The sequence below is a fragment of the Ovis canadensis genome, chromosome 19, assembly GCF_042477335.2.
Source record: "Ovis canadensis isolate MfBH-ARS-UI-01 breed Bighorn chromosome 19, ARS-UI_OviCan_v2, whole genome shotgun sequence".
Lineage (NCBI taxonomy): Eukaryota > Metazoa > Chordata > Mammalia > Artiodactyla > Bovidae > Ovis > Ovis canadensis.
In genome coordinates, this window is record NC_091263.1 from 66,080,072 (window position 1) to 66,104,744 (window position 24,673).

The 24,673-nt window shown below is 52.8% G+C and overlaps 1 protein-coding gene across 5 annotated transcripts in view; it reads left to right on the plus strand.

Moving 5' to 3' along the window:
- The window catches only part of PLXNB1 (plexin B1), a 28,951-nt gene extending 16,556 nt beyond the window's left edge, over positions 1-12,395 (plus strand). For 4 of the 5 annotated variants that reach the window (XM_069562221.1, XM_069562224.1, XM_069562223.1 and 1 more), the window contains 18 exons: positions 110-352; positions 1,899-2,075; positions 2,154-2,302; positions 2,767-2,867; positions 2,963-3,180; positions 3,325-3,503; positions 3,660-3,726; positions 3,909-4,055; positions 4,850-5,018; positions 5,307-5,410; positions 5,489-5,573; positions 5,783-5,967; positions 6,114-6,274; positions 6,379-6,526; positions 8,774-8,838; positions 8,981-9,056; positions 10,065-10,139; positions 11,647-12,395. In XM_069562221.1, the coding sequence (XP_069418322.1) occupies positions 110-352; positions 1,899-2,075; positions 2,154-2,302; positions 2,767-2,867; positions 2,963-3,180; positions 3,325-3,503; positions 3,660-3,726; positions 3,909-4,055; positions 4,850-5,018; positions 5,307-5,410; positions 5,489-5,573; positions 5,783-5,967; positions 6,114-6,274; positions 6,379-6,526; positions 8,774-8,838; positions 8,981-9,056; positions 10,065-10,139; positions 11,647-11,751 (2,454 nt within the window). In that variant the 3' untranslated portion in view covers positions 11,752-12,395. The remainder of the gene's footprint in view (positions 1-109; positions 353-1,898; positions 2,076-2,153; positions 2,303-2,766; positions 2,868-2,962; positions 3,181-3,324; positions 3,504-3,659; positions 3,727-3,908; positions 4,056-4,849; positions 5,019-5,306; positions 5,411-5,488; positions 5,574-5,782; positions 5,968-6,113; positions 6,275-6,378; positions 6,527-8,773; positions 8,839-8,980; positions 9,057-10,064; positions 10,140-11,646) is intronic. The other variant, XM_069562226.1, reaches the window with a different exon arrangement.
- The last annotated feature ends 12,278 nt before the right edge of the window (positions 12,396-24,673 follow it).

A 24,673-nucleotide genomic window follows, 5' to 3' on the forward strand; every position in this document is an offset into this window, starting at 1 on the left:
CGTGGGGGGCGGGCACCAGTGGAGGCTGTGGCCCCCTCGTTGCTGCCCCCCCCCACCCCCGGCATGTGCTCTCAGCAGTCCCTCCCCGTCTTCCCTCCCTCTGCCCTAGTTTGAGGAGCCTTGCCACGTGAACTCTTCCCAGCTCATCATGTGCCGCACCCCGGCCCTCCCAGGCCTGCCCGAGGACCCCTGGGTCCGTGTGGAATTTATCCTTGACAACCTGGTCTTTGACTTTGCGACCCTGAACCCCACGCCCTTCTCCTATGAGCCCGACCCCACCCTGCAGCCCCTCAACCCCGAGGACCCCAGCGCACCGTTCCGGCACAAGCCTGGGAGTGTGCTCTCTGTGGAGGTACTGCTTCAGATGGGACTGGGTGGGGCCCCAACACCCTTCACCTTGCTGGGCAGTAATGCTGTGTACGGCAGAGACAGCACGACAGCCGAGCAGGGGCCGGGGCACGGACCCGGCGGCTGCTGAGGGGGCTGGTGGTGGGGTGCCTGGATTGGGTCCCGTGACCTGGGTCCTGACACGCTCTGTGGCAGGTGTCTGAATAACAATATGTAAATGGCTTGGCGCATGCTGTGGTGGTCAGGTGCACAGCAGGTGCCTGGGCTAATTGCCACTTGGCAGCCTGTCTCGTGCAGACACGTACTTGGTGCGTGTCCTGACACAGGCAGTAGGTGGGACCCTGAAAGGCCATAGGTAGATAGCCCATCATCGCCCACCCAGTGAGCCAGCAGACACCACAGGGGCTCTGCTTCTTGAGGTCCCTGGGCAGGATTTGGCCCCAGCTTTATGTTCTCCAGACTTTAAATGTTTGTTTGTTTGGCTGTGCTGGGTCTTCGTTGCTGCGTGGGATTTCTCTGGTTGCAGCAGTTGGGGGCTAACTCTCTAGCTGGAGTGCACGGGCTTCTCATTGCGGCGGCTTCTCTTGTTGCACGATTCTGGGTCTCGTGGGTTCAGAAGTTGTGGCACATGGGCTTAGCTGCTCCACAGCATGGGGAGTCTTTCCAGACCAGGGATTGGATTCATGTCCCCTGCATTGGCAGGTGGATTCCTCTTTTTTTTTTCCCCCCCACAGATCATTGCATCCTTTTTTAAAAACATTATTTATGTTTACTTATTTTTCAAAAATCTTTATTAATTTATTTGACTGTACTTGGTCTCAGTTGCGGCGTGGCAGGATCTTCCGTCTTCGTCGCAGCATTCAGGTTCTTTAGCTACGACATGTGAATTCTTAGTTGTGGCATGTGGGATCTAGTTCCCCGATCAGGGATGGAACCTGGGCCCCTGGCATTGGGAGCACGGAGTCTCAGCCACTGGACCACCAGGAAGTCCCTATATTCATTTTTGATTGTGTTGGGTCTTTTTTATTCTGTGCAAGCCCCCCCCCAGTTGCAGAGAGTGGGGGCCACTCTTTGTGGTTGCGGGGCTTGGGCCTCTCATCACAAGCTCCCCCCACGCCTATTGCATGGCACGTGGGGCACAGGGGTTCAGTAGCTGTGGTCCACGGGCTTTAGTTGCTCCTCAGCATGTGGAATCTTCCCGGACCGGGGATTAAACCCATGTCTCCTGCATTGGCAGGTGGGTTCCCATCCTCTGGACCACCAGGCAAGTCCTATTCTCCAGACTTTTAGCTCTGAAAAAGTTTAAGACTTTTCCAGGAAAAGGAAGGAGGATAGGGAGGGGCAGAAAAGGTCAGGAGGCAGCTTGGGAAACATCATGGGGTGTCACCCCGTGTGCAGGGCAAGAAGGGCCGAGACACCATGAACCCTGCTCCTGCGGGTGGGTCTCAGGACTGTCCTTCCCGCATTTGGGGAGATAAGATCTGAGTGACCATCAGCTCCTCCCTTTAGGGAAGAGTTCTGAGTGATCGATCGGTGACCCCGTGTTCCAGGGGGAGAATCTGGACCTCGCGATGTCCAAGGAGGAAGTGGTGGCCCTGATCGGGGACGGCCCGTGCGTGGTGAAGACGCTGACCCGGCACCACCTGTACTGCGAACCTCCCATGGAGCAGCCCCTCCCCCGGCACCATGCCCTCCGGGAGGCGCCTGACGCCTTGCCCGAGTTCACGGTCAGCGGGCAAAGCGCTGGGCTGGGGCGGGCCCTGGGTGTGCATTGAACTCGCGCTCACAAGGGGCTCCCCTTGCAGGTGCAGATGGGGAACCTTCGTTTCTCCCTGGGCCACGTGCAGTATGATGGCGAGAGCCCCGTGGCTTTTCCCCTGGCAGCCCAGGTGGGCTTGGGGGTGGGCACCTCTCTCCTGGCTCTGGGTGTCATCATCATCGTCCTTATGTACAGGTGAGTATAGCCAGGTGTGGCTGGTCTGGGCAGGTGATAGGGTTGTTGGATTGGGAAGGGGCACACTAGACCACCGGTCGGCAAACGCCTCCTAGAAAGGGCAGGAGACTATTCTGGGCTTTGTGGGCCAGGCGGTCTCAGCAGCAGTGGCTCAGCTCTGCCATTCCAGCCCGGCAATAGCTACAGACAGTGTACAAACACACAGGTATGGCTGTGTTCCAACAAATCTTTATTTACAAAAGCCGGCCAGGGGCCAGACTTGGCCCTGTTACAGTTTACTGATCCCAGGCTAGGCTGGGTCACGGGTGGGAGTGACTTGCCTAGGATGGGACAGGTTAAATTATTCTAGACCCTGGCTTGCTGGGCATGGCTGGGTTAGACTGGGGTGGGCCCGGGCCTGGTGGGACCCTGCAAGGGCTCAGGCCTCCCCTGGCCTTCCCTGCCTTGACCTTGGTGCTGAGCAGGAGGAAGAGCAAGCAGGCCCTCAGGGACTATAAGAAAGTGCAGATCCAACTGGAGAACCTGGAGAGCAGTGTGCGGGACCGTTGCAAGAAGGAGTTCACAGGTGAGGCTGCCCAGGCCCCACGCCCCAGGGCTCCGCACCCAGCCTGCTCCCGTCTCCTGGGATCTGTGCCCACACCTGCCTCTTCTGCTCTGCAGACCTGATGACCGAGATGACCGACCTCACCAGTGACCTTCTGGGCAGCGGCATCCCCTTCCTCGACTACAAGGTGTATGCCGAGAGGGTCTTCTTCCCTGGGCACCAGGAGTCGCCCTTGCACCGGGACCTGGGAGTGCCTGAGAGCAGGCGCCCCACCGTGGAGCAGGGGCTGGGGCAGCTGTCCAACCTGCTCAACAGCAAGCTCTTCTTGACCAAGGTGCCAGCTCCTCTGGCCCCTCCATCCCGACCCTCTAGGGGTGGGGAGGGAGCCCCCGAGCCCTCCGGCCCCGCCCCTTCTCAGTCCCTCCGTTTCTGAATCTGCCCTCCCTGCCCACCCGTTGTCCCCTCTCCCTGGCACCAGTTCATCCACACCCTGGAGAGCCAGCGCACCTTCTCAGCCCGGGACCGCGCCTACGTGGCGTCTCTGCTCACCGTGGCGCTGCATGGAAAGCTGGAGTACTTCACCGACATCCTGCGCACCCTGCTCAGTGACCTGGTGGCCCAGTATGTGGCCAAGAATCCCAAGTTGATGCTGCGCAGGTCTGTGTGTCCGCCGGCAGCCACGGGGCCGGGTGGCTGGGGACAGCGGGAGCGAAGACCTAAGTCAGGCCCTCCAGGTCTGGGGTCTGCCAAATAGACAGCCCTGCGCAGCCCCCACCTGCTGACTCTGTCCTCCCCTCCTCCTTGTCATCCCAGGACAGAGACCGTAGTGGAGAAGCTGCTCACCAATTGGATGTCCATCTGCCTGTACACTTTTGTGAGGGTGAGCGAGGCAGAGGCAAACGAGGCTCCCCTCTGGGGAGTTCGGGACTTTGACCCGCACAGCTTCTTGCTCCTCATGCCCCTGCCCAGCACGTCCTGAGTCACCTTTAGTCTTTTGTGGCCTGTCCTTTCCCTGTGCTTGTCCCCCTCCCTGGGAGCCCTAACTGCCTGCTGCTTCCCTAGGATGCAGTAGGGGAGCCTTTGTACATGCTTTTCCGTGGAATTAAGCATCAAGTGGACAAAGGGCCAGTAGACAGTGTGACCGGCAAAGCCAAATACACCCTGAATGACAACCGCCTGCTCCGAGAGGATGTGGAGTACCGGCCCCTGGTGAGAGAGAGAGAGTGTGTGGGTGTGTTTGTACGTGCACGCGCGTGCGCATGCAAGCCTGCTGGTGAGTCAGTCTCCATGAGGGTGAGCAGGTGATCACGTGTGATTCTCTGCATCTGATTGGAGCCAGCCTAACTTCCGGCTGGCGGGCTACAGGATAGAGGCTTGAGGGCCAGACCTTGAAGATCCGAGGCTCAGAGGTTCCCCAGGTTTGGAATGGAGTCAGGGTACCCACAGCCAGGGTCTAGGGAGCAGCCAGGCCAGGTCCTTGCTGTGTCGGGGCCTGAGTGTCTGCCTGACCCATGTCTTATCCAGGGGTGCGGTTGAGCCCACCTGGCTGGGAGTCACCCTGGCAGACCTGCACATCCTTTCTCTCTGGGTTTGCTTTCCCCTTGGTGCCCTACGTGGAGTTCTTTTGGGGAAAATCCCGCTCAGACTCTGCCTACCTGCTCCTCTGGCCAGCTGGCAGGGACTCCACTTCTTACGCAGGCTTTCTTAGCTTCCTTGGCCTGACCGGCTGAGCCAAGGAGCCTGGGGATCTGAGTGCACAGGGCCTCGTGCTCTCCCATTTTTTTTCTGCCATTCACCCAACAGCCACTAGTGCAACTGGGCATGGGGTGGAGGGCGCTGCTGTCCGTGGGGAGGCAGGCAGGTGAAGAGACACAAGTGGGTGACTGTGTGGTGCCTGGAGGTCAGAGGCAGTGGCTTCACGGGTTGTCCCCGTGCTTGGCCTTGACATCTTGGTTGTCCCGTGTGTGCCGTGAGCCCTGACTGCCCCCACGTGTCGTGCACAGACCTTGAATGCGCTGCTGGCTGTGGGGCATGGAGCGGGAGAAGCCCAGGGTGTGCCCGTGAAGGTCCTGGACTGTGACACCATCTCCCAGGCCAAGGAGAAAATGCTGGATCAGCTTTATAAAGGAGTGCCCCTTGCCCAGCGGCCAGATCCCCGCACCCTGGATGTTGGTGAGGGTGGAGGGGAAGGCTGGTCTGGGTACCCCGAGGCTAGGGCTGGCCCTAGACTAGCTCTGCAGGGTCATCTTATCACTAAGGGGCAGGGGGAGGCGGGTGGACTCTGCAGCATCTCTGTAGGGATGACCTGGCGCCTGGTAGGGGCCCCTGTTTCTGCTCTTCCAAGAAGTTGGATGAGGTTGCTCCTCACGGAGGGGCCAGTGCCTCTGGGAAGAGGGGACAGCCCCCGCTGCAGGAAGGGTGTCCTGAAAGCGCTGGACTGAGCCCGCCTTGTCCCTGCAGAGTGGCGGTCTGGGGTGGCCGGGCATCTCATTCTTTCCGACGAGGATGTGACATCTGAAATCCAGGGTCTGTGGCGGCGCCTGAACACTTTGCAGCATTATAAGGTGGGAGGGGCAGGAGCTGAGCGGGGCGGGGGACGCCGGGGGCGGGCTGGCAGAGGGGTCACCGACCGTGGTCAGCAGGTCCCCGACGGAGCAACTGTGGCCCTCGTGCCCTGCCTTACCAAGCACGTCCTCCGGGAAAGCCAGGATTACGTGCCAGGAGAGAGTGAGTACCTATCCCCCTGCCCCCCTCCCCCCATCACAGTCCTCTGCCCTTGGTTTGCCCGGTGTCCAGTGATGGGAGAAGGTCCTCTGGATCTCAGGGTGGGCTTCCCTTCCACCTGAGGCGGGGCTGGGGCCCCCACACTACTGGGTGTTGGCAGGACCCCGGGGGCCTAGGGCAGCGGGCACTGACAAGGGGTGACAAGCTGTAAGGTCTCGGCACAGGGACCCCGATGCTGGAGGATGTGGACGAGGGGGGCATCCGGCCCTGGCACCTGGTGAAGCCCAGCGAGGAGCCGGAGCCGCCCAGGCCTCGGAGGGGCAGCCTTCGGGGCGGGGAGCGGGAGCGGGCCAAGGCCATCCCGGAGATCTACCTGACACGGCTGCTATCCATGAAGGTGGCACTCGGGCAGGAATGGGACAGGCAGTGGGATGGGGGTGGGGCGTGCCGGGGTCACGTGGTGTCACGAGGCGGCTGAGGTCGGGCCGGGCCAAGGTCCCCTGCTGACCGCACCTCCTGTGCACCCGCCCACCCCTCCCACAGGGGACCCTGCAGAAGTTCGTGGATGACCTGTTCCAGGTGATTCTCAGCACCAGCCGCCCGGTGCCACTCGCCATAAAGTACTTCTTCGACCTGCTGGACGAGCAGGCCCAGCAGCATGGCATCTCGGACCAGGACACCGTCCACATCTGGAAGACCAACAGGTGGGGGCGGGGCGGGCCGGGTGGGCCTGCTCAGTATTGGGCCCTGCCTGCCTCCCGCATGCTGCTCATCGGCCACTCCCATCCCTCCATCCCACCCCTTGCAGCTTGCCCCTGAGGTTCTGGATCAACATAATCAAAAACCCGCAGTTCGTGTTTGACGTGCAGACATCCGATAATATGGATGCGGTGCTCCTGGTCATCGCCCAGACCTTCATGGACGCCTGCACCCTGGCTGACCACAAGTTGGGCCGGGTGAGCCAGTTGGGGTGGGCCGGGAGGGTGTGGGGGGTGGGTGGGGCAGCCTGGCCAGGGGTGGACTGTGCTGTGTGCACTCGGAAATTCCCGTCTTTCTGGAGGATGTCAGGGAGGAGGATATGGGAGGCCTTTGACCTTAGCCCTGGGCCGGGCTTTGTCCCTGGGCTCCCTGGGAGGTGGCCGTGCTCCAGCCTTGTGATGTAACAAGGACCGGGGCCACATGTGCCGATTCGCAACGTCAAGACAAGGCAGCAGGTGCTGGTGAGTGTGGCAGGAGGCCAGGGCCACTTGGCAAGGGCTCACCCTGAGTGTGATGGGGAGCCACTGAGGGCCTGGGGACAGGGGTGGGGGGGTCAGACCCCTGGTGGTCGCCAGCGGATGGACTGGAGCCTGGTGTCCAGAGCAGAAGCTATGCTGTCCCTGGGACGAGCAGTGGCCGTGTTCAAGCTGGAACAAGAGGGTACAGGGCAGGCAGGAGCTGTGGGTTGGATGTTGGGGATGAGGAAAAGGGAGGGGTGTCTTCTGACCCCTGGGCCTCTGGCTATTGTGAGCTCAGACTTGGAGGAGGGGCTGCCAGGTGGTCTCTAGGCAGAGACGTGGATTCTGTAAATGCTGAGCATCTCCAGGCTGCCTGGGGGGGCTGGATTCCAAGGGCAGCAGAGGAGGTTTCCACCAGCCAGGGCAGTACAAGGGGGAGAGTCCAGGGAGGGCCAGGCAAGCAGGGATGTGCGGATAGGGGAGTGGGAAGCACACAGGGGGAGCTGACCTGGTGGCACAGAGGGTGCAGGTCAGTTGTCACAGGGGTCAGAACCCAGAGAGTCCGAGACTGATACCGGGTCCCCACTGGGACTGCACAGGTACCCAGCGGGGAGGACCCTCGTGGCTCCTCAGGCCTGTGATCGGGCTCCGCTTAGCCTGGTCCGCTGGGCCACAGTTGGCCTGGGACCTCTGAGAGGTCTGTGCCTAGCCCTGTGAAAAGAAATGAGATGGAAGGTTCCAATGCACAGAGCTGTCTCTTGGGAGCCATTTTTTGGTCTGTGAGCTCCCATCACTCTGCCCATGATGAGCTGAGACCCACAGGGCCACACCGGGACCCAGGGGTCCCCTCCAGGGTGTGTGCTCTCCGGTGTCCGGGTTCTGATGTCTGATCTTCACACAGCCCCCGCTTCCTGGCAGTACTGCAGGTGCTTCCTGGGTGAGTCAGGAATAGGGCAAACCAGGATCCTGAGGGCACCCCTGCGGAGAGCGGCTGAGAAGCAGGCATCTGGTCTCAGACCCTGGCCCTCGGCGGGCAGTGCAGTCTCGCCCCACCCTCCCTGCAGCTGTAGGATGAGGCAGCAGGTCCCGAGAACAGAAGTGCTGTCTGCAGCCACCGGGACAGGACTGGGACTGGAGCCCAGTGCGGTGGTAGAGGATGTGTCTGGTCCTGTTAGACTGTGGGCCCTGATCGGAGAGAGACCTGCTTCAAATCCCAGCTCAGCCATGCGCGAGTGAGATGGTCTGGGGCAATGTAATTGAATTTCCGGGTTAGTTTCCTGAGTTTTAAGATGAGTCCATGGAGAATGGACAGCACGTGGAGAAGCAGTGTTAGGGCTCCACGCGGCTCGCCAGTTCCCTGCCGGGTCTGGGTGGAGGCACGTGGAGCTGAGAGATGACCTTGGAGAGAGAGGGGGAGACGTTCAAGGTGATGACGGCGGAGGTGGGACAGTGGGGATGGGTGACGGAAGGAAGGAGCTGGGGTGGCCAACCGTCCGGCTTGCCTGGGACTGAGGAGGTTTCCTGTGATTCAGGACTTAGTTTTCTTTTGATTTGTGTTCACTGTATTTATTTGTGCTGGGTCTTCCTCGCCGTGCAGGCTTTTCCCTAGTTGCAGTGAGTAGGGTGCAGGGTGGGGGCCTCTCATCGCGGTGGCTTCTCTGGGTGTGGAGCACGGGCTCTAGGGCGCCTGGCTTCAGAGTTGCAGCACGTGATCTCAGTAGTTGCGGCTCCTGGGCTCTCGAGCACAGGCTCAGGAGTGGTGGCGCAGGGGCTTCGTTGCCCCGAGGCCTGTGGCATCTTCCCGGATCAGGGATGGAACCCGCGTCTCCTGCACTGGCAGGCCAGAGTCCTTACCACTGAGCCACCAGGGAAGGCTGAGGACTGAGTTTTAAAACTGAAGCAGTGCTGGGGACGGTGGGACAGCTGGTCACCCTAACAGGGCCCTCATCCTTCCTTTGCTTTTGCTGCTCGCCTGCTGGCCCCCAGGACTCCCCCATCAACAAACTTCTGTATGCCCGCGATATTCCCCGGTACAAACGGATGGTGGAAAGGTACGAGGGGAAGGAGTTGGGTCTGGAAGATAACCAGTGGATGGATGGGTGGGTGTTCACAGCGGAGGCCCCCGGGGTGGGCCTGGTGGGGTGAGGAAGGGTTTGTTTCCCTAGTGACTTTTGGACCCATAATCTCTGGTAGGTACTATGCAGACATCAGACAGACCATCCCCGCCAGTGATCAAGAAATGAACTCCATCCTGGCTGAGCTGTCTCGGGTACGGCCCTCCTTCTGCTCCTTGGGTTGGGCACAGGCCTTCTGCCCCAAGGGTCCTGCCTGCTTCACACTGCTCCTTTACAAGGAAGTCCTGGGGCCTCCGAAGAGTGTTCCCACTGCCTCTGTAAAATACCAGGGCTCCCAGCATCTCATCAGAGAGCAGCAGGGTCTTGTGCCGGCAGCTACCACCTGACCGGACTCAGCTGGGTGTTAAGATGTTTGCAGCCCTTCAGGGTTTGTGACCACGGTTCCCAGGCAGCGAGGAGGCGGGGGTTGAACCCCAGGACCGTCTAGCCCAGCCTGTCCACATCCTACTGCTCTGCTTCCTGGGCAGTGTAGACCTGCCTCTGCCTACTCCTAAAAAAGCCCCCAAACACACACCCCGGGGAACTTACGAACGATGTTAAATCTGAAACCGAGGTGATGAAGATCACAACCACAGAACAAATAGCAGCTGCAGTTGGGCGTGTTGCTGTGGGTGGGGTGCTTTGATTCCCTCTCACTGCACTCGTAGAAGAGCTCTACAAGTTAGGAGACCTCGACTCCATCGTCCTGAAGAGGAGGCTGAGGCTCAGAGAGGTCCCCAGGGAGGGGCCCGGGTGTGACCTGAGGGGACAGGCTCGAGTGAGATCGGAGCAGAGCAGGGCTGGGTCACAGGCTGTGAGCAGTGTCCATCCTGCTGGGCTCTGCGGTCCCCTGGGGTGACAGAGGGTCCCAGCTGGAGCCTGGAGGGGGAGAGAGGCAGGGCCCCAGTGGAGACCCCAGGGCCTGGGAAACTGCAGAGCCGGGGTCTCTCCACCCAGGAGGCCCTTTTTGGCTCTATCCTGTGCCCAGCTAAGCCTGGCAGCCCCTCATCGAGAGAGGGGCTCCACTTCCCCAACACCAGGCTCTGCTCCTTCCTCTGCCTCCCGAGCCCTCTCCCCCACTCCCCGTCCCTGGGGTCCTGGGCTTCCTCTAGGGGCCGGCAGCACCCCTTAGCTCTAAAACCTCTTGTCTCTCCTCCTCCTAGAACTACTCCGGAGACCTGGGGGCTCGAGTGGCCCTGCATGAGCTCTACAAGTATATCAACAAATACTATGACCAGGTGAGCAGAACCTGGGCGTGGTCAGAATGGTGTGAGCGGGTGACTGGCTCCGTGTCTCCCCCAGGCACAGAGTGGTGGGCTCGGGCAGTGTTTGTTCTTGCCGTGCGCTTCCTGGTATCGGCGTGACTCTTACCTGCTACCACCCTCCCCATCCAGGGCCCTTGGCAGGGCTCCTGGGCCTGGTGGCGGGGGTGGCGGGGGGTCCAGCAGGGCCTGGAGATGGCGTGCAGGACGTGCTGGGTGCCACGTTGGCCCCAGCCGTGCGCTGACGGAGTCACTCCCTCTCCCTGACTCCCCCATGACTATAAAATGAGTTCACATACCCTCCAAGGTTGAAAAATCCAACTGATGGACCACTCACTTAGTTCAGGCTTCCTTGGTGACTCAGACAGTAAAGAATCTGGCTGCAATGCAGGAGACCTGGGTTCGATCCCTGGGTTGGGAAGATCCCTTGGAGAAGGGAATGGCTCCAGCATTCTTGCTGGAGAATCCCATGGACAGAGGAGCCTGGCGGGCTACAGTCCATGGGGTCGCAAAAAGTTGGGCATGACAGAGACCAGAACTGATGGACTTGTTCTCGCTCAGACCCCTATCTGAGGCCTCACGTGGCTGTGTGCAGTGTAGGCCATCTCTGTGGGCCTGGGCCTGGCTGGGCTGCAGGTACAGACAGAGAAGAGGGTCCAGATGTAGGGTCTGGGGCAGGTGAGGGCACGATGGAGCCAGTGAGGGGGCTTTGGGGGGATTCTGGGCTAGGCCTCAGGATCAGAGCGTCCATCAGTCTGCTGACGGATGCAGCGGCCTGCTGAGTGCCCGCTGGAATCATTTGCCCAGACGTCTGCGTGGCCCCAGGGATGTGGCCGTTGCTGTTGAGAGATGAGGACCTGTCTCCTGGCCCAGGCCTGGAGTAGAGACAGGCAGTGAGCAAAGGCGTGGTGTGCAAGCGTGACTTCCGGGTGCCGCGGCCTTGTGTGGGAGAGACGAGCCTGTGTCACGCTCCCCCCATGGAGGCGTGGCCAGCAAGCCCTCCTGTCCCTGCCCCCGCACCGTCCGCGTTTGGTCAGTAGCTGTCTCCCCTCCAACGAGCCCACAACACCAGGGACATCCCCGGGTCTCTGCTCCTTGCCCTACACCTGGCACGTGGGAACTCAGATTTGCTTGTTGGCTGGTAGATGCGGAGCCAGGATGGGTGGAGCTGGGCTTCCAGTGGGCCTTGTGGGGAGAAGACCAGCATGGTGGGCAAGGCTGGCCTCCACTGAAAAAGATTTTGCCAGGGGAGGTGATGCTCCTCGGCACTGAGTGCCCAGTCCTGAGTCAGGCACTCCATTGCCCACCTCAGGAGTCCTTAAAACCCCGCAGCCACTCTTCTGTCATCTTCCCTTCCCCCTCTCCAGCCGGGCCCTGAGGAAGTGAGCGAGGCAGCCCACAGGTTTTCTCGGGCCCCTACCCTCAACTGCTGCAGCAGCTGAGGAGGCCGCCTCCCCCTGTCGAGCTGGTCTCTGCGTTTCAGATCATCACTGCCCTGGAGGAGGACGGCACGGCCCAGAAGATGCAGCTGGGCTATCGGCTCCAGCAGATCGCGGCGGCTGTGGAAAACAAGGTCACAGATCTGTAGGCTCTGTGAGAGCGCGGGCCAGCCGTGCCCCAGCCCTGCCTGGACAGCCCCGGGACTGTGCAGGAGAGACCGCCTTCTTAGATCCCGTAGTGCCTGAGCAGCAGTTAGTGGAAGGTGCCTCCCGGGCTCCTGGTGGCTCTGGCCCGGGCCCCGCTGGACTCACTTCGCAGGCCGGGGGCCTTGAGGCTGGTGGCCTGGTGCCCGGTCTGCCGCCCATGCCCGGCGGCCCTGTGGGCTGTTGCCTGTGTGACGTCAGTCTGCAGGGAGCCGGGGACTAAGGGCTTCCGGGGCTGGGCCAGAAGGGCCTCCAGCCCCTGGAGAGACTGGACTGTTGTGAGTGCTGGCCTCCGTCCCAGGGAGATCCAGAGAGAAAGGAGGAGAGGCCCCACTTCCCGTCCCACCCTCCTGCTCCATCAGCCCTGACCTCGTCAGCCGCCTCCGGCCTTGTTGCTGCTGCCACGTTCCTCGGTCTGAGAGATGAATGCCTTTCGAGGCCACCGCCAACTCACCCCTCAGCAGGGCTGGCTGCCTCAGGGCCACCCTGCCACCGAGGCTGCCGGGAGTGAGGGGTGTCTGCTGCAGGGGGGCCTGCAGGAGAATGGGGGCCCCACTCACCCGGTTCTTCATTAAAGGATAACACACTGTCTGGTGTCTGAGATGTGGGCTCGGCCCAGCCTCCCTTTGTTGGACAGTGGCGCCCGTGCCTGGCAGGAACCAGGGGGAGGTGGGGTCTGCAGTCTCTGGGCCCATGGAAGGCTCTGGAATACAGGGCGGGCTGGGCTTGCTGGGGTCAAAGCTACTGTGAAGGAAGTGAGATCCCACCCAGGATGGGGCTGGGGAGGGGGGTCCTGAAGCCCAAGGTGGAGGGGTCTGTGGGCTCTTGACGCAGACCTGCCTTGTCTGCAGTCTGGGTGTTCACACTTCTCCGTGCCTGTTGGTTTGTTTTGAAAGGAACTGGGAAAGGATGGCATCAATGTCATGAACTCCAGGCGGCGTGGGTCTTAGGGTTCCTTCCTTGGTAGTTTCTAGACTCCCCGAACCCCTGTAGCCTGCGATATTCTCTGGGGCTCCTGGTCACTGGATTGTCTTCTGAGTCAAGGCGTCTTGGGTGCCGCGACAGACTCATGTCTGTGGCAGGGGCTCCGACCTCTGCAGGTTCCAGGAGGCCTGGAACGAGGTAGGCGAGGGCTGTGGGGAGGAGAGAACCGTGTACCTGCACACCCGGAGGCCTGTAAGTAGGGAACACGCCCTGCACACGGAACACTCTGACGTCTCAGCCCTCACAGAATGTTCTAATAAAGGGTACAGAGAACACCAAACCTATGCAGTAAGGCAGGAACTTCCAAGGCTCCATTCAAACACCATGGCTGCAAGTGGCCGTTCTCAACCCGGCACAGCTTAAGGTTTCCGCTTGAGTCTCGGCCACAGTGTTGGTGTGGGACACTTGTCATTCAGGTTGATCCGTCCTTCCCTAATTGTTTTCTGATCAAGATCGCAAAAGTGCCCTCACATTACAGTTAAGTGTTTTTTATCTCGTAAATTATGAAAGGATGATAACATTTACCTTCACATATTACATTTCCCACAAACATGTTAGCATGCAAGAGACCTTCGTTTCTCATCACTGGGGACATCTTAAGGAGTCTAGGGAGTGACTTGCTTTATTAAAAAAACTTGCACCAACTTTAAATGTTGGAGTAATGTCCAGTTAGAAGACCCAGGAGTAATGTCTTTCTTTTGTTGAAGTATAGTTGATTTGTAATGTTTCATGTGTACAGCAAACTGATATATATGTATATATATATTCAGATCACCATTACCCTTACCATTATAGGTTTTTATGAGATACAGAATATAGTTCCCCATGCTATACAGGAAGTATTTTTTATTTTATATAGAGGAATATGTATCTTTTAATCCCCAAGTCTTAATTTATCCCTCCCTCCTTTCCCTTTGGGTAACCATAACTTTGTTTTCTATGAGTCTGTTTCGATTTTACAAATAGGATCGTTTCCATGACTTAACAATCCCTCATATAAGTGATATCATGTGGTATTTGTCTTTGACTCACTTCTCTCAAGATGATAATCTCAAGGTCCATCCGTGTTGCTAGGAATGGCATTATTTTGTCCTTCATGGCTGAGTAATACTCCAGTGTGTGCATGTATGTGTGAAAGTGAAAGTCACTCAGTCGTGTCCAACACTTTGCCACCCCATGGACTATATACAGTCCATGGAATTCTCCAGGCCAGAATACTAGAGTGGGTAGCTGTTCCCTTCTCCAGGGGATCTTCTCAACCCAAAGTTCAAATCATGTCTCCTGCATTGCAGGCAGATTCTTTACCAGCTGAGCCACAAGGGAAGCCCAAGAATACTGGAGTGGATAGCCTATTCCTTCTCGGGAAGGATCTTCCTGACCCAGGAATTGAACCGGGGTCTCCTGCATTGCAGGCGGATTCTTTACCGGCTGAGCTACCAGGGAAGCCCGTGTGTATGTATGTGTGTGTATACACATATATATATGCACACACCACATTTTCAGTATACATGCATCTGTTTGGGAACATTTACGTTGCTGGTTCTTGCAAATTGTGCTGTTATGAACATATGAACATTGGGTGTGAGTGTATCTTTTAGAATTAGATTTTTCATTTTTTCTGGATCAATGTCCAGGAGTGTGATCGATGAACCAATGATAACTCTATTTTTTATTTTTTGATCAACCTCCATAACATTCTTTGTAGTGACTACGCCAGTTTCTATTTCCACCCATGATATCGGTATGTTCCCGTTTCCTCATTACCTCTCTAGCATTTATTGTTGATAGACTTTTTAAAAATTATTTTTTTTATTGAAGGATAGTTGCTTTACAGAATTTGTTGTTTTCTGTCAAACCTCAACACGAATCAGCCATAGGTATTCATATATCCCCTCCCCTTTGAAACTCCCTCCCATCTGCCTCCCCATCCCACCCCTCTAGGTTGATACAGAGTCCCTGTTTGAGTTTCCTGAGCCATACAGCAAATTCCCGTTGGCTGTCTATTTTACATATGGTAATGTAAGTTTCCGTGTTACTCTTTGCATACATCTCACCCTCTCCTCCCCTCTCCCCATGTCCATAAGTCTATTCTCTATGTCTGTTTCTCCATTGCTGCCCTGTAAATAAATTCTTCAGTACCATTTTTCTAGATTCCATATATATGTGTTAGAATACTGTATTTATCTTTCTCTTTCTGACTCACTTCACTCTGTATAATAGGTTCTAGGTTCATCCACCTCATCAGAACTGACTCAAATGCATTCCTTTCTATGGCTGAGTAATATTCCATTGTATATATGTACCACAACTTCTTTATCCATTCATCTGTCGATGGGCATCTAGGTTGCTTCCATGTTCTAGCTATTGTAAACAGTGCTGCGATGAACAATGGGATACATGTGTCTTTATTGTTGATAGACTTGTTGATGTTGGTCATTCTGACCAATGTGAAGTGATACTTCAGTTGTTTTGATTTGCATATCTCAGACATGGAACAACAGACTGGTCCAAATAGGAAAAGGAGTACGTCAAGGCTGTATATTGTCACGCTGCTTATTTAACTTCTATGCAGAGTACATCATGAGAAATGCTGGGCTGGAAGAAGCACAAGCTGGAATCAAGATTGCCAGGAGAAATATCAATAACCTCAGATATGTAGATGACACCACCCTTATGGCAGAAAGTGAAGAGGAACTAAAAAGCCTCTTGATGAAAGTGAAAGAGGAGAGCGAAAAAGTTGGCTTAAAGCTCAACATTCAGAAAACGAAAATCATGGCATCCGGTCCCATCACTTCATGGGAAATAGATGGGGAAACAGTGGAAACAGTGTCAGACTTTATTTTTTGGGGCTCCGAACGAAAATCATGGCATCCGGTCCCATCACTTCATGGGAAATAGATGGGGAAACAGTGGAAACAGTGTCAGACTTTATTTTTTTGGGCTCCAAAATCACTGCAGATGGTGACTGCAGCCATGAAATTAAAAGACACTTACTCCTTGGAAGAAAAATTCTGACCAACCTAGATATAGCATATTGAAAAGCAGAGACATTACTTTGCCAACAAAGGTCCGTCTAGTCAAGGCTGTGGTTTTTCCAGTTGTCATATATGGATGTGAGAGTTGGACTGTGAAGAAAGCTGAGCGCCGAAGAATTGATGCTTTTAAACTGTGGTGTTGGAGAAGACTCTTGAGAGTCCCTTGGACGGCAAGGAGATCCAACCAGTCCATTCTAAAGGAGATCAGTGCTGGGAGTTCATTGGAAGGACTGATGCTGAAGCTGAAACTCCAATACTTTGGCCACCTCATGTGAAGAGTTGACTCGTTGGAAAAGACCCTGATGCTGGGAGGGATTGGGGGCAGGAGGAGAAGGGGACGACAGAGGATGAGATGGCTGGATGGCATCACTGACTCAATGGACATGAGTTTGGGTAAACTCGGAGCTGGTGATGGACAGGGAGGCCTGGTGTGCTGCAGTTTATGGGGTTGCAGAGTCAGACATGACTGAGCGACTGAACTGAACTGAATTACTAGCAATACTGGCCGTCTTTTCATGTGCCTGTTGGTAATCTGGATGTCTTTCTTGGTGAAATATCTATTTAGGCCTTCTGCCCATTTTTTGATTGCATTCCTTTTCTGATGGTGAGTTGTATGAGATCTATGTATATTTTGGAAATTAATACTTCGTAGGTTACAGTTTTTGCAAATACTTTCCGTATACCATAGATTGTCTATAGTGTATTTATGGATGCCTTTGCTGTGAAAAGAAGTTTGTTTGTAAGCTGACTTATTTATTTACTTACATACTTACTGTTAAATTTTTATTGCAGTATAGTTGATATACATTTCCCTGCTAGTTTCAGGTACATAGTAAAGGACTGATTACATATATAGGTCAGTTCAGTTCAGTTCAGTTCAGTCGCTCAGTCGTGTCCGACTCTTTCCGACCCCATGAGTCGCAGCACGCCAGGCCTCCCTGTCCATCACCAACTCCTGGAGTTCACTCAGACTCATGTCCCTCGAGTCAGGGATGCCATCCAGCCAAGTCATCCTCTCGTCCCCTTCTCCTCCTGCCCCCAATCCCTCCCAGCATCAGGGTCTTTTCCAATGAGTCAACTCTTCGCATGAGGTGGCCAAAGTACTGGAGTTTCAGCTTTAGCATCATTCCTTCCAAAGAAATCCCAGGGTTGATCTCCTTCAGAATGGACTGGTTGGATCTCCTTGCAGTCCAAGGGACTCTCAAGAGTCTTCTCCAACACCACAGTTCAAAAGCATCAATTCTTCGGCGCTCAGCTTTCTTCACAGTCCAACTCTCACATCCATACATGACCACAGGAAAAACCATAGCCTTGACTAGATGGACTATTTCAGATTTTTTTCACTTATAGCTTATCACAGAACATTGAGTAGAGGTTCCTGTAATATACAGAAGGTCATTGTTGGTTATCTCTCTTATATATAGTAGTGTGTGTATATTAATCCCAGGCTACTTTTATCCCTCCACCCAAGCTTTCCCCTGAAGTCTCTATTCTGAGTAGAGTGTCTGTTTCTATTTGGTAAACTAGTTCATTCGAATCCTTTATTCCATTTCACTTTGACATGATATCATGGGATATCTGCCTTTTTCAGTCTGGCTTACTTAGAGTGATCATCTCCAGCTCCATCCAGGTGGCCCAGGTGGCATGATATTTTTTCGTGGCTGAGTAATCGTCCATCTGTATGTGTGTAGCCCGCCTTTATCTGTTGGCGAATGGATGGACATTTGGGGTGCTTGCATGCCTTGGCTGTTGTAAATAGTGTCGCAGTGGACGCTGGGGTGCACGTATCTTTTTGAAGGATGGGTTTCTCTGAATGTACGCTTAAGAGTGGGATTACTGGATGCTATGGTCGTTGATGTTTTAGTTCTGGATGCCACCTCTGTAGCATTTTTTATAATGGCTGTTAGCAATCTACATTCCCATCGGCAGCATAGGAAGGGTTCCCTTTTCCCCATGGCCTCTCCAGCATTTATTATTTGTAGACTTTGTGCTGACTGCTGTCAGATGATAACCTGATTGTCATTTTGCTTTGCGTTTATTTAAGGATTAGGAATGGTGAAGACCTTCTCATATGTTTTATTACTTTCTAAGGATGCTAAAATTAACTTGAAATTGGCTTTTGAAAGTCATCTCTGATTGGAATTCTCTTACTATTACCTCCTTCAGGCTATTTCTCAAGCATAGGGCTCACGGAGCGCTCCCAAGGCCATGTGAATACTAACTGTCCTTAAGCACTGGTTTTCAAGTTGTCCTTGGCTCAGATGGTAAAGAATCTGCCTGCAATGCAACAGACCAGGGTTCAATCCCTGGGTAGGGAAGATCCCAGGGGGAAGAGAATGGCTACCTACTCCAGTATTCTTGCCTGGAGAATTCCATGGACAGAGGAGCTTGGTGGGCTACAGTCCATGGGGTCACGGAGGGTAGAATAGACTGAGTGAATTTATCCCTTGAAGCACTGATTTTCAAGTTGTCATTACCAGAAATGGACACAAGATGGCAGCATTTCTTCAGGCCCAGTTCTGGTTTCTGGGGCAATCAGAGCCTTAGTGAATGAAAGCCGGGTTCCTGGGTTGTAAATTAGCGTGCAAATTGCTAGAAGAAACACCCAAGGGCTTGTATCTCACTGCTGCTGCTGCTGCTAAGTCGCTTCTGTCGTGTCAGACTCTGTGCGACCCCATAGATGGCAGCCCACCAGGCTCCGCCGTCCCTGGGATTCTCCAGGCAAGGACACAGGAGTGGGTTGCCATTTCCTTCTCCAATGCATGAAAGTGAAAAGTGAAGTCGCTCAGTCGTGTCCAACTCTTTGCGACCCCATGGACTGCAGCCTACCAGGCTCCTCCGTCCATGGGATTTTCCAGGCAAGAGTATCTCACTACTTCTTTCTTAAGCTTCACCCACTAGCCAAAGCTTAACTCCAGAAAGGTGCTTTGCTGGGGGTGCTGCCATAACTTGGCGGAGGGACGCCAAAAAGGAGGCTGAAAGCAGGAATCCCACCACTAAAAGATGTCCAAAAAAGGTCACTTTTCACAGCTCTTCAAGCCCAGAGTGTCTACCAGTTTTGGGGTGCTGTGGGCTTGCAGTGGGTGTGGGAGGGTTGGATTGCATCTGCAGTCTGGGGTGCCGTGGGAACAGGACCAGGCACTGGAGTATCATGGGGGCTCACTGGCTGCCACATATCCCAGCGCCCTCAGCCCCATGACACTCCAGCCCTGGGACCCAAACCTGCTCAGGCTGCAAGGATGCGACAGCAACCCCGGTCACTGAGGCCTGAGGGGAACAGAGTAGGTACGTGTTTCTATTTATTTTCTTTTAAAGGAATTTCCATTTTCTGTTAGTAGAAATGCTTAACAACGTTGTATGTGTTTGAGATTTACAGCAACATGATCCAGCTATTCATATATACATATATAGATTCTTTTTCACCTTCTGTTTTCACACAGGTCATTACATAGTGTTGAGATTTCCATGCGCTGACCAGTCGGTCCTTGTGGCTTATCTTTTATACATAGGTAGTACACAGATGTGTGCATGCTAAATCCCTTCAGTCATGTCCAACTCTACCACCCTATGGACGGTAGCCCGCTAGGCTCCTCTGTCCATGGGATTCTCCAGGCAGGAATGCTGGAGTGGGCTGCCATGCCTTCCTCCAGGGGGTCTTCCCAACGCAGGATGGAACCTGCATCTGTCTCCTGCATTGGCAGGCAGGTTCTTTACCACCAGTGCCACCTGGGAAGCCCTCAGTATCTTATATATAAAAATATGTTTATATAGATATAATATGTATATATATATATACAGATACATGATATGTTACTGTGTACGTTTTAATCTCAACCTGTTCATTTATATCTCCTCCTGCCTCAACTTTCCCTTTGGTGGGTCTAAATTTGTCTTCCAAGTCAGGGATTCAGTTTCTGTTTTGTAAATTAGTTCATTTGTCTCCATTATTCTGTTTCACCTCTATGCCATTTCACAGGATATTTGCATTTCTCAGTCTGACTGACTTAGTGTGATCATCTCCCGACCCAAATAGGTTGTCACAGATTCCTTCTTCTTTATGTGTGTATTGCTACATACATTGTGTGTGCGTAGCACGCCTTCTGTATCCGTTGCTGTGTGGATGGGCATTTTGGAATTTGCATGCCCGGTGAAAAGTGGGGCGCACCTGTCTTTCTGAAGGATGATTTTCTCTGGATGTTTTTGCCTAGGAGCTGGAGTGCCAGGTCATCGCCACTCTTGTTTTAGTCCTTGAAGCCACATCTGTTGCCTTTTGTTGTTGTTGTTGCCTTTTTATAGTGGCTGCCGGGAGCCAGCGTGAGGAATTCCACCCGTGACAAGGTCATGCGGCAAGAGCTCTGATGGCAAGGCTAATCAGACCTCAGGTTTTCCCCCTGGAATTTCCTGAGCATCCACCCCCCAAAAAATAAGAATCTGCCTGCTTTTCCACTCTTCTGATATTCTCTGGGAAAAAGTCAATTCAGGGCTTTAGTCTTCTGCATTTGAAAGGGATGTTTCAGTTAAGCCCCCTCTGATTGCTCTCTAGCTTGCCTTACAGGTTCCCCAGACCTCTTACAGCTTGTGAATTGCTTGCAGCCCCCAACCGTGAGAGGCACAAAGCTTGAAAACATCTTAAAGATACAGCCTTTTCTAAAGAGTTAAAAATTATATTGGTAGAGGGTTTTCACTGTTGACTCAATGACTGCTGCCAGACCTCCATATTCTTTATCTTTTAGGCACTTGGGAGGATGTTAATCAATGTAAGCAGGATGTAGAAAAAGATACATAGTAGTTTTGATGTTAGCAACACTAGACTTTTGAGTTAATTGCTTCTCTTTTGCTGTAAATCACTGTACTCCCTCTACTTGTTATAAGTTGCTGTATCTTTGCTGTGTAAGAATGTAACTTTATTTAGTGCTTTCTGAGAAAGGCACCAGACCTTGGGAAGATCAACACAAATAAGTCTTCTGGTTGACAAACCCTTATCAGAAAAAAGGCTGTAAAATGTTAATTGGCCATTTTTGGCCAGAAGATGATGTAAATTACCTAAGACTTGTGTATACAGTTAGGTATGCAGAGAGAAAAGCCTGGTTTTGATAAGACTCTGGGCTGCTAACACTGCATAATTTTGTATTACCCATTGATCTCTATATACAATCTAAAAGGTATATAAGGCCTTCTGAACAATAGAGGACGGAGCCAGTTGCTGGACTGGTTTCCCTCGTGTGTCTCTCTCTCTTTTCTTCTCTCCCTTTCCCTCCCTCTGCTCTTTAATTTCAGGCTCAGTTTCCATCTGGGGCGCGGAGGCTCGCCAAGTCTACTTACTTGCCCTGGCTGTTAAGACCCGTGCAAAAGGGAGCCTAAGGCGAGGCACCCTTAGATATTCAAGTGAGCGCTGGTGGCCCAACGTAGATGGTGCAAATTCCTTGTCTGGAATTTTATTGGTCTACCATGTAATCCAAGCTATTCAGCCCTCTTCCTCTACTTAATTTTCCTACTACACTGTTGTTTCTTAATCTAACCTTTTATCAATCAATAAATAAACAAATCTTTCCTCGCCAACGCCGTCCACCCTTCGAATTCCCTGGATCCACTGGGGCTGGACCCCGGCAAGTGGCTATTAGCACTTTACTTTCCCCAGCAGCATTGTGGTAAGGTTCCCTTTCCTCCAGGGACTCTCCAGCGTTTATTGATTTTAGACTTTATGCTGACTGCTCTCAGATGATACCTCCTCATTGATTTGCAATTCTTAAATATTAGAAATGGTGAAGAAGAATTCTCATGTTTGTTTTTATTTTTTCAGGATGCTAAAATGTACTTCTTGAAATTGGCTTTGAAAGTCATCACTGTCCTAGAATTCTCTCACTATTACCACCGCAGGTATTTCTCAAGCATGGGGGTCATTTTGAGCCCCTCAGGCCTTGAGAGTATTAAGTGATTTTTAAGGACCAGTTAGCAAGCTGTCATTACGAGAAATGGCCAAAAGATGGCAGCATTTCTTCAGGCCCTGCAAAGGTCCCTGGGGCAATCAGAGAGAGCCTTAGTGAAAGAAATTGGATTCCTGGCTTGTAAATCAGAGTGCAGCTTGCTCAAAGAAACGACCAAGGATTTGTGTCTCACTATTTCCTTTCCTTCGGAGAAGGCAATGGCACCCCACTCCAGTACTCTTGCCTGGAAAATCCCATGGACGGAGGAGCCTGGTGGGCTGCAATCCATGGGGTCTCTGAGAGTTGGACACAACTCAGTGACTTCACTTTCACTTTTCACTTTCATGCATTGGAGAAGGAAATGGCAACCCACTCCAGTGTTCTTGCCTGGAGAATCCCAGGGACGGCGGAGCCTGGTGGGCTGCCATCTATGGGGTCGCACAGAGTCTGACACGACAGAAGCGACTTAGCAGCAACATTTCCTTTCCTTACCCTTGATCCACCAGGCAAATTTTAACCCCAGAAAGATGCTTTGCTGGGGGTGCTGCCATAGTTGGGTGAAGGGACTACAAGGAAGGAGACAGGCTGAGAATCCCAGGGATGGATAAAAAGGGTAACTTTTCACAGCTCTTCAAGCCCACTCTGTTCCCCCGGTTTGGTGCGGTAGCTGTGGAGTGCCAGACCAGATCTGGAGTTTGGGGTCCCGTGAAGACAGAACCAGGCACTTCAGTATCACTGGGGGGCTCGCTGGCTGCCACATACACCCCCGCTCCCTCAGCCCCCCAACAGCCCAGCCCTGGGAACCTAGCCTGCTCATGTGAGGATGTGAGAGCAGCCCGGGTCACTGTGGCCTGAGGGAGATGGACTAGGCATTTGTTTCCATTTATTATCTTTTAAAGCAATTTCTGTTTTCTATTAGAGTAGAGTTGCTTTACAACGTGTGTGTGTTTGAGAGATATGGAACACGATCTAGTTATGTGTATACATACGTTGATTCTTTTTCGGATTCTGTTTTCATATAGGTCATTACAGAGTGTTGAGATTTCCATATACAATGCAGTTGGTCCTTGTCGCTTAATGTTTTTACATAGATATTATATATATGTATCATATATAAAGATGTGTTTATATAACTAGGGGGCTTCCCAGGTGGCTCAGACGATAAAGAATCTGCTTCCAATGCAGGAGACCCGGGTTCAGTTCCTAGGTCAGGAAAATCCCCTAGAGAAGGGGTTGGCTACACACTCCAGTATTCTTGCCTGGAGAAAGCTAGGGATAGAGGAGCCTGGCGGGCTACATCCCAAGAGATTGCAAATAGTTGAACACGACTGAGCAACTAACACTTCATATAACTAGAATTATATATATATATGCATATGATATATATATATGTATATATATATACAGATAATATATTTCCATGTGTGCTTTAATTCCAAACTTTTCATTTATATTTCCCCCAATTCCCTTTGGGGAGTCTAAATTTGTTTCTGAAGCTGATGAGTCTATTTCTGTTTGGTAAATGAGTTCATTTGTAGCCATATTTCAGTTTCACCCGTCAATGACATCAATGGATATTTGCCCCTGTCAGGCTTAGTGTGATCACTTCCGCATCCGTGCGTGTTGCCGCAGATGGCATGATTTTGTTTTATTTTCATGGCTGAGTTATAGTCCATTGTTTGTATGTAGCAGACCGTCTGTTCCATTTTTGTGAGTAGATGGACATTTTGGATGCTTGCATATTTTGGCTATTGTAAATAGTGCCACCGTGAACGCTGGGGTACACGTGTCCTTTTGAAGGATGGTTTTCTCTGGATATATGCCTACGAGGAGGATTTCCAGACAGTTTGGTCACTCTTGTTTGAGTTCTTGAATCCACCTTTGAGCCTTCTGTATAGAGGCTGTTAGCAACTTACATTCCCAGCAGCAGCGTAGGAGGGTTCCTCTTTCTCCAAGGCTTCTCCGGCATGTATAGTTTGTAGACTTTGTGCTGACTGCTGTCAGATGATACCTCATTGTCGTTCTGCTTTGCATTTCTCTAAGAATTAGGAGTGTGAATATCTTGTCATGTACATTTTTCCATTTTAAGGATGCATAAAATTTGCCTCTTAGAGTTGGCTTTTTAAAGTCTTTAAAATAATATATTTTTTTTAAAAAGTTAACATGTCCATAAAAGCAAACCAAAAAACATATGAAGCAAAAAACAACCCATTCATAATCACAAGCAGTTTACCATTTGACATGTCCTTCTGGGTCTCATGCGGTCGGATACTTGATCCCTGAAATGCTGGAGGAGGGATATGAGGAAGGGTGAGGGGAGGGGGGCTTGGCTGACATCTAGAAGACAGTTTAGGTTATAGCTGTCTGTCTGTATGTTCATTTTTTTAAGGTGCCTATGTTTATTTTGGACAAGGTTCATCCTTTACTTTGCAACATCTAGGCATTTTAGATGTCTTGAGGTGCCAAAAAGTAGAGCTAGTGGCTTAACCAATTGTTAAATATTTTTGTTATAATTGTTTTTAAAAAGCAGCGCCTTAGGTATGGAAATGTTAAGACTGACTTTTGAAACTGATAGCTGAGCTGAATTCTTTTGCGATGATCCACCGCATGTCGTAGGGGTTATGCAGAATGCAGCTGACCTTGAGAATGTGAAGTGTTTTTAAGCACCGGTTTCAGGCTGTTGTTACCCGAAATGACCACAAGACGGCAGCACTTTTTCAACCGCTTGTCTCTGGGGCGATCAGAGGTTTAGTGAAGGAAATAGCATTTCTGGCTTGTAAATGAGAAGCAAACTGCTCGAAACACCCAAGGGCTTTTGTCGCACTACTTCTTTTCCTTACTCTTGATCCTCCAGCCACATCTTAACCCCAGAAAGGTGTTTTACTGGAGGGAGCTGCCGTAGGTCGGCAGAGGGACTCCAAGGA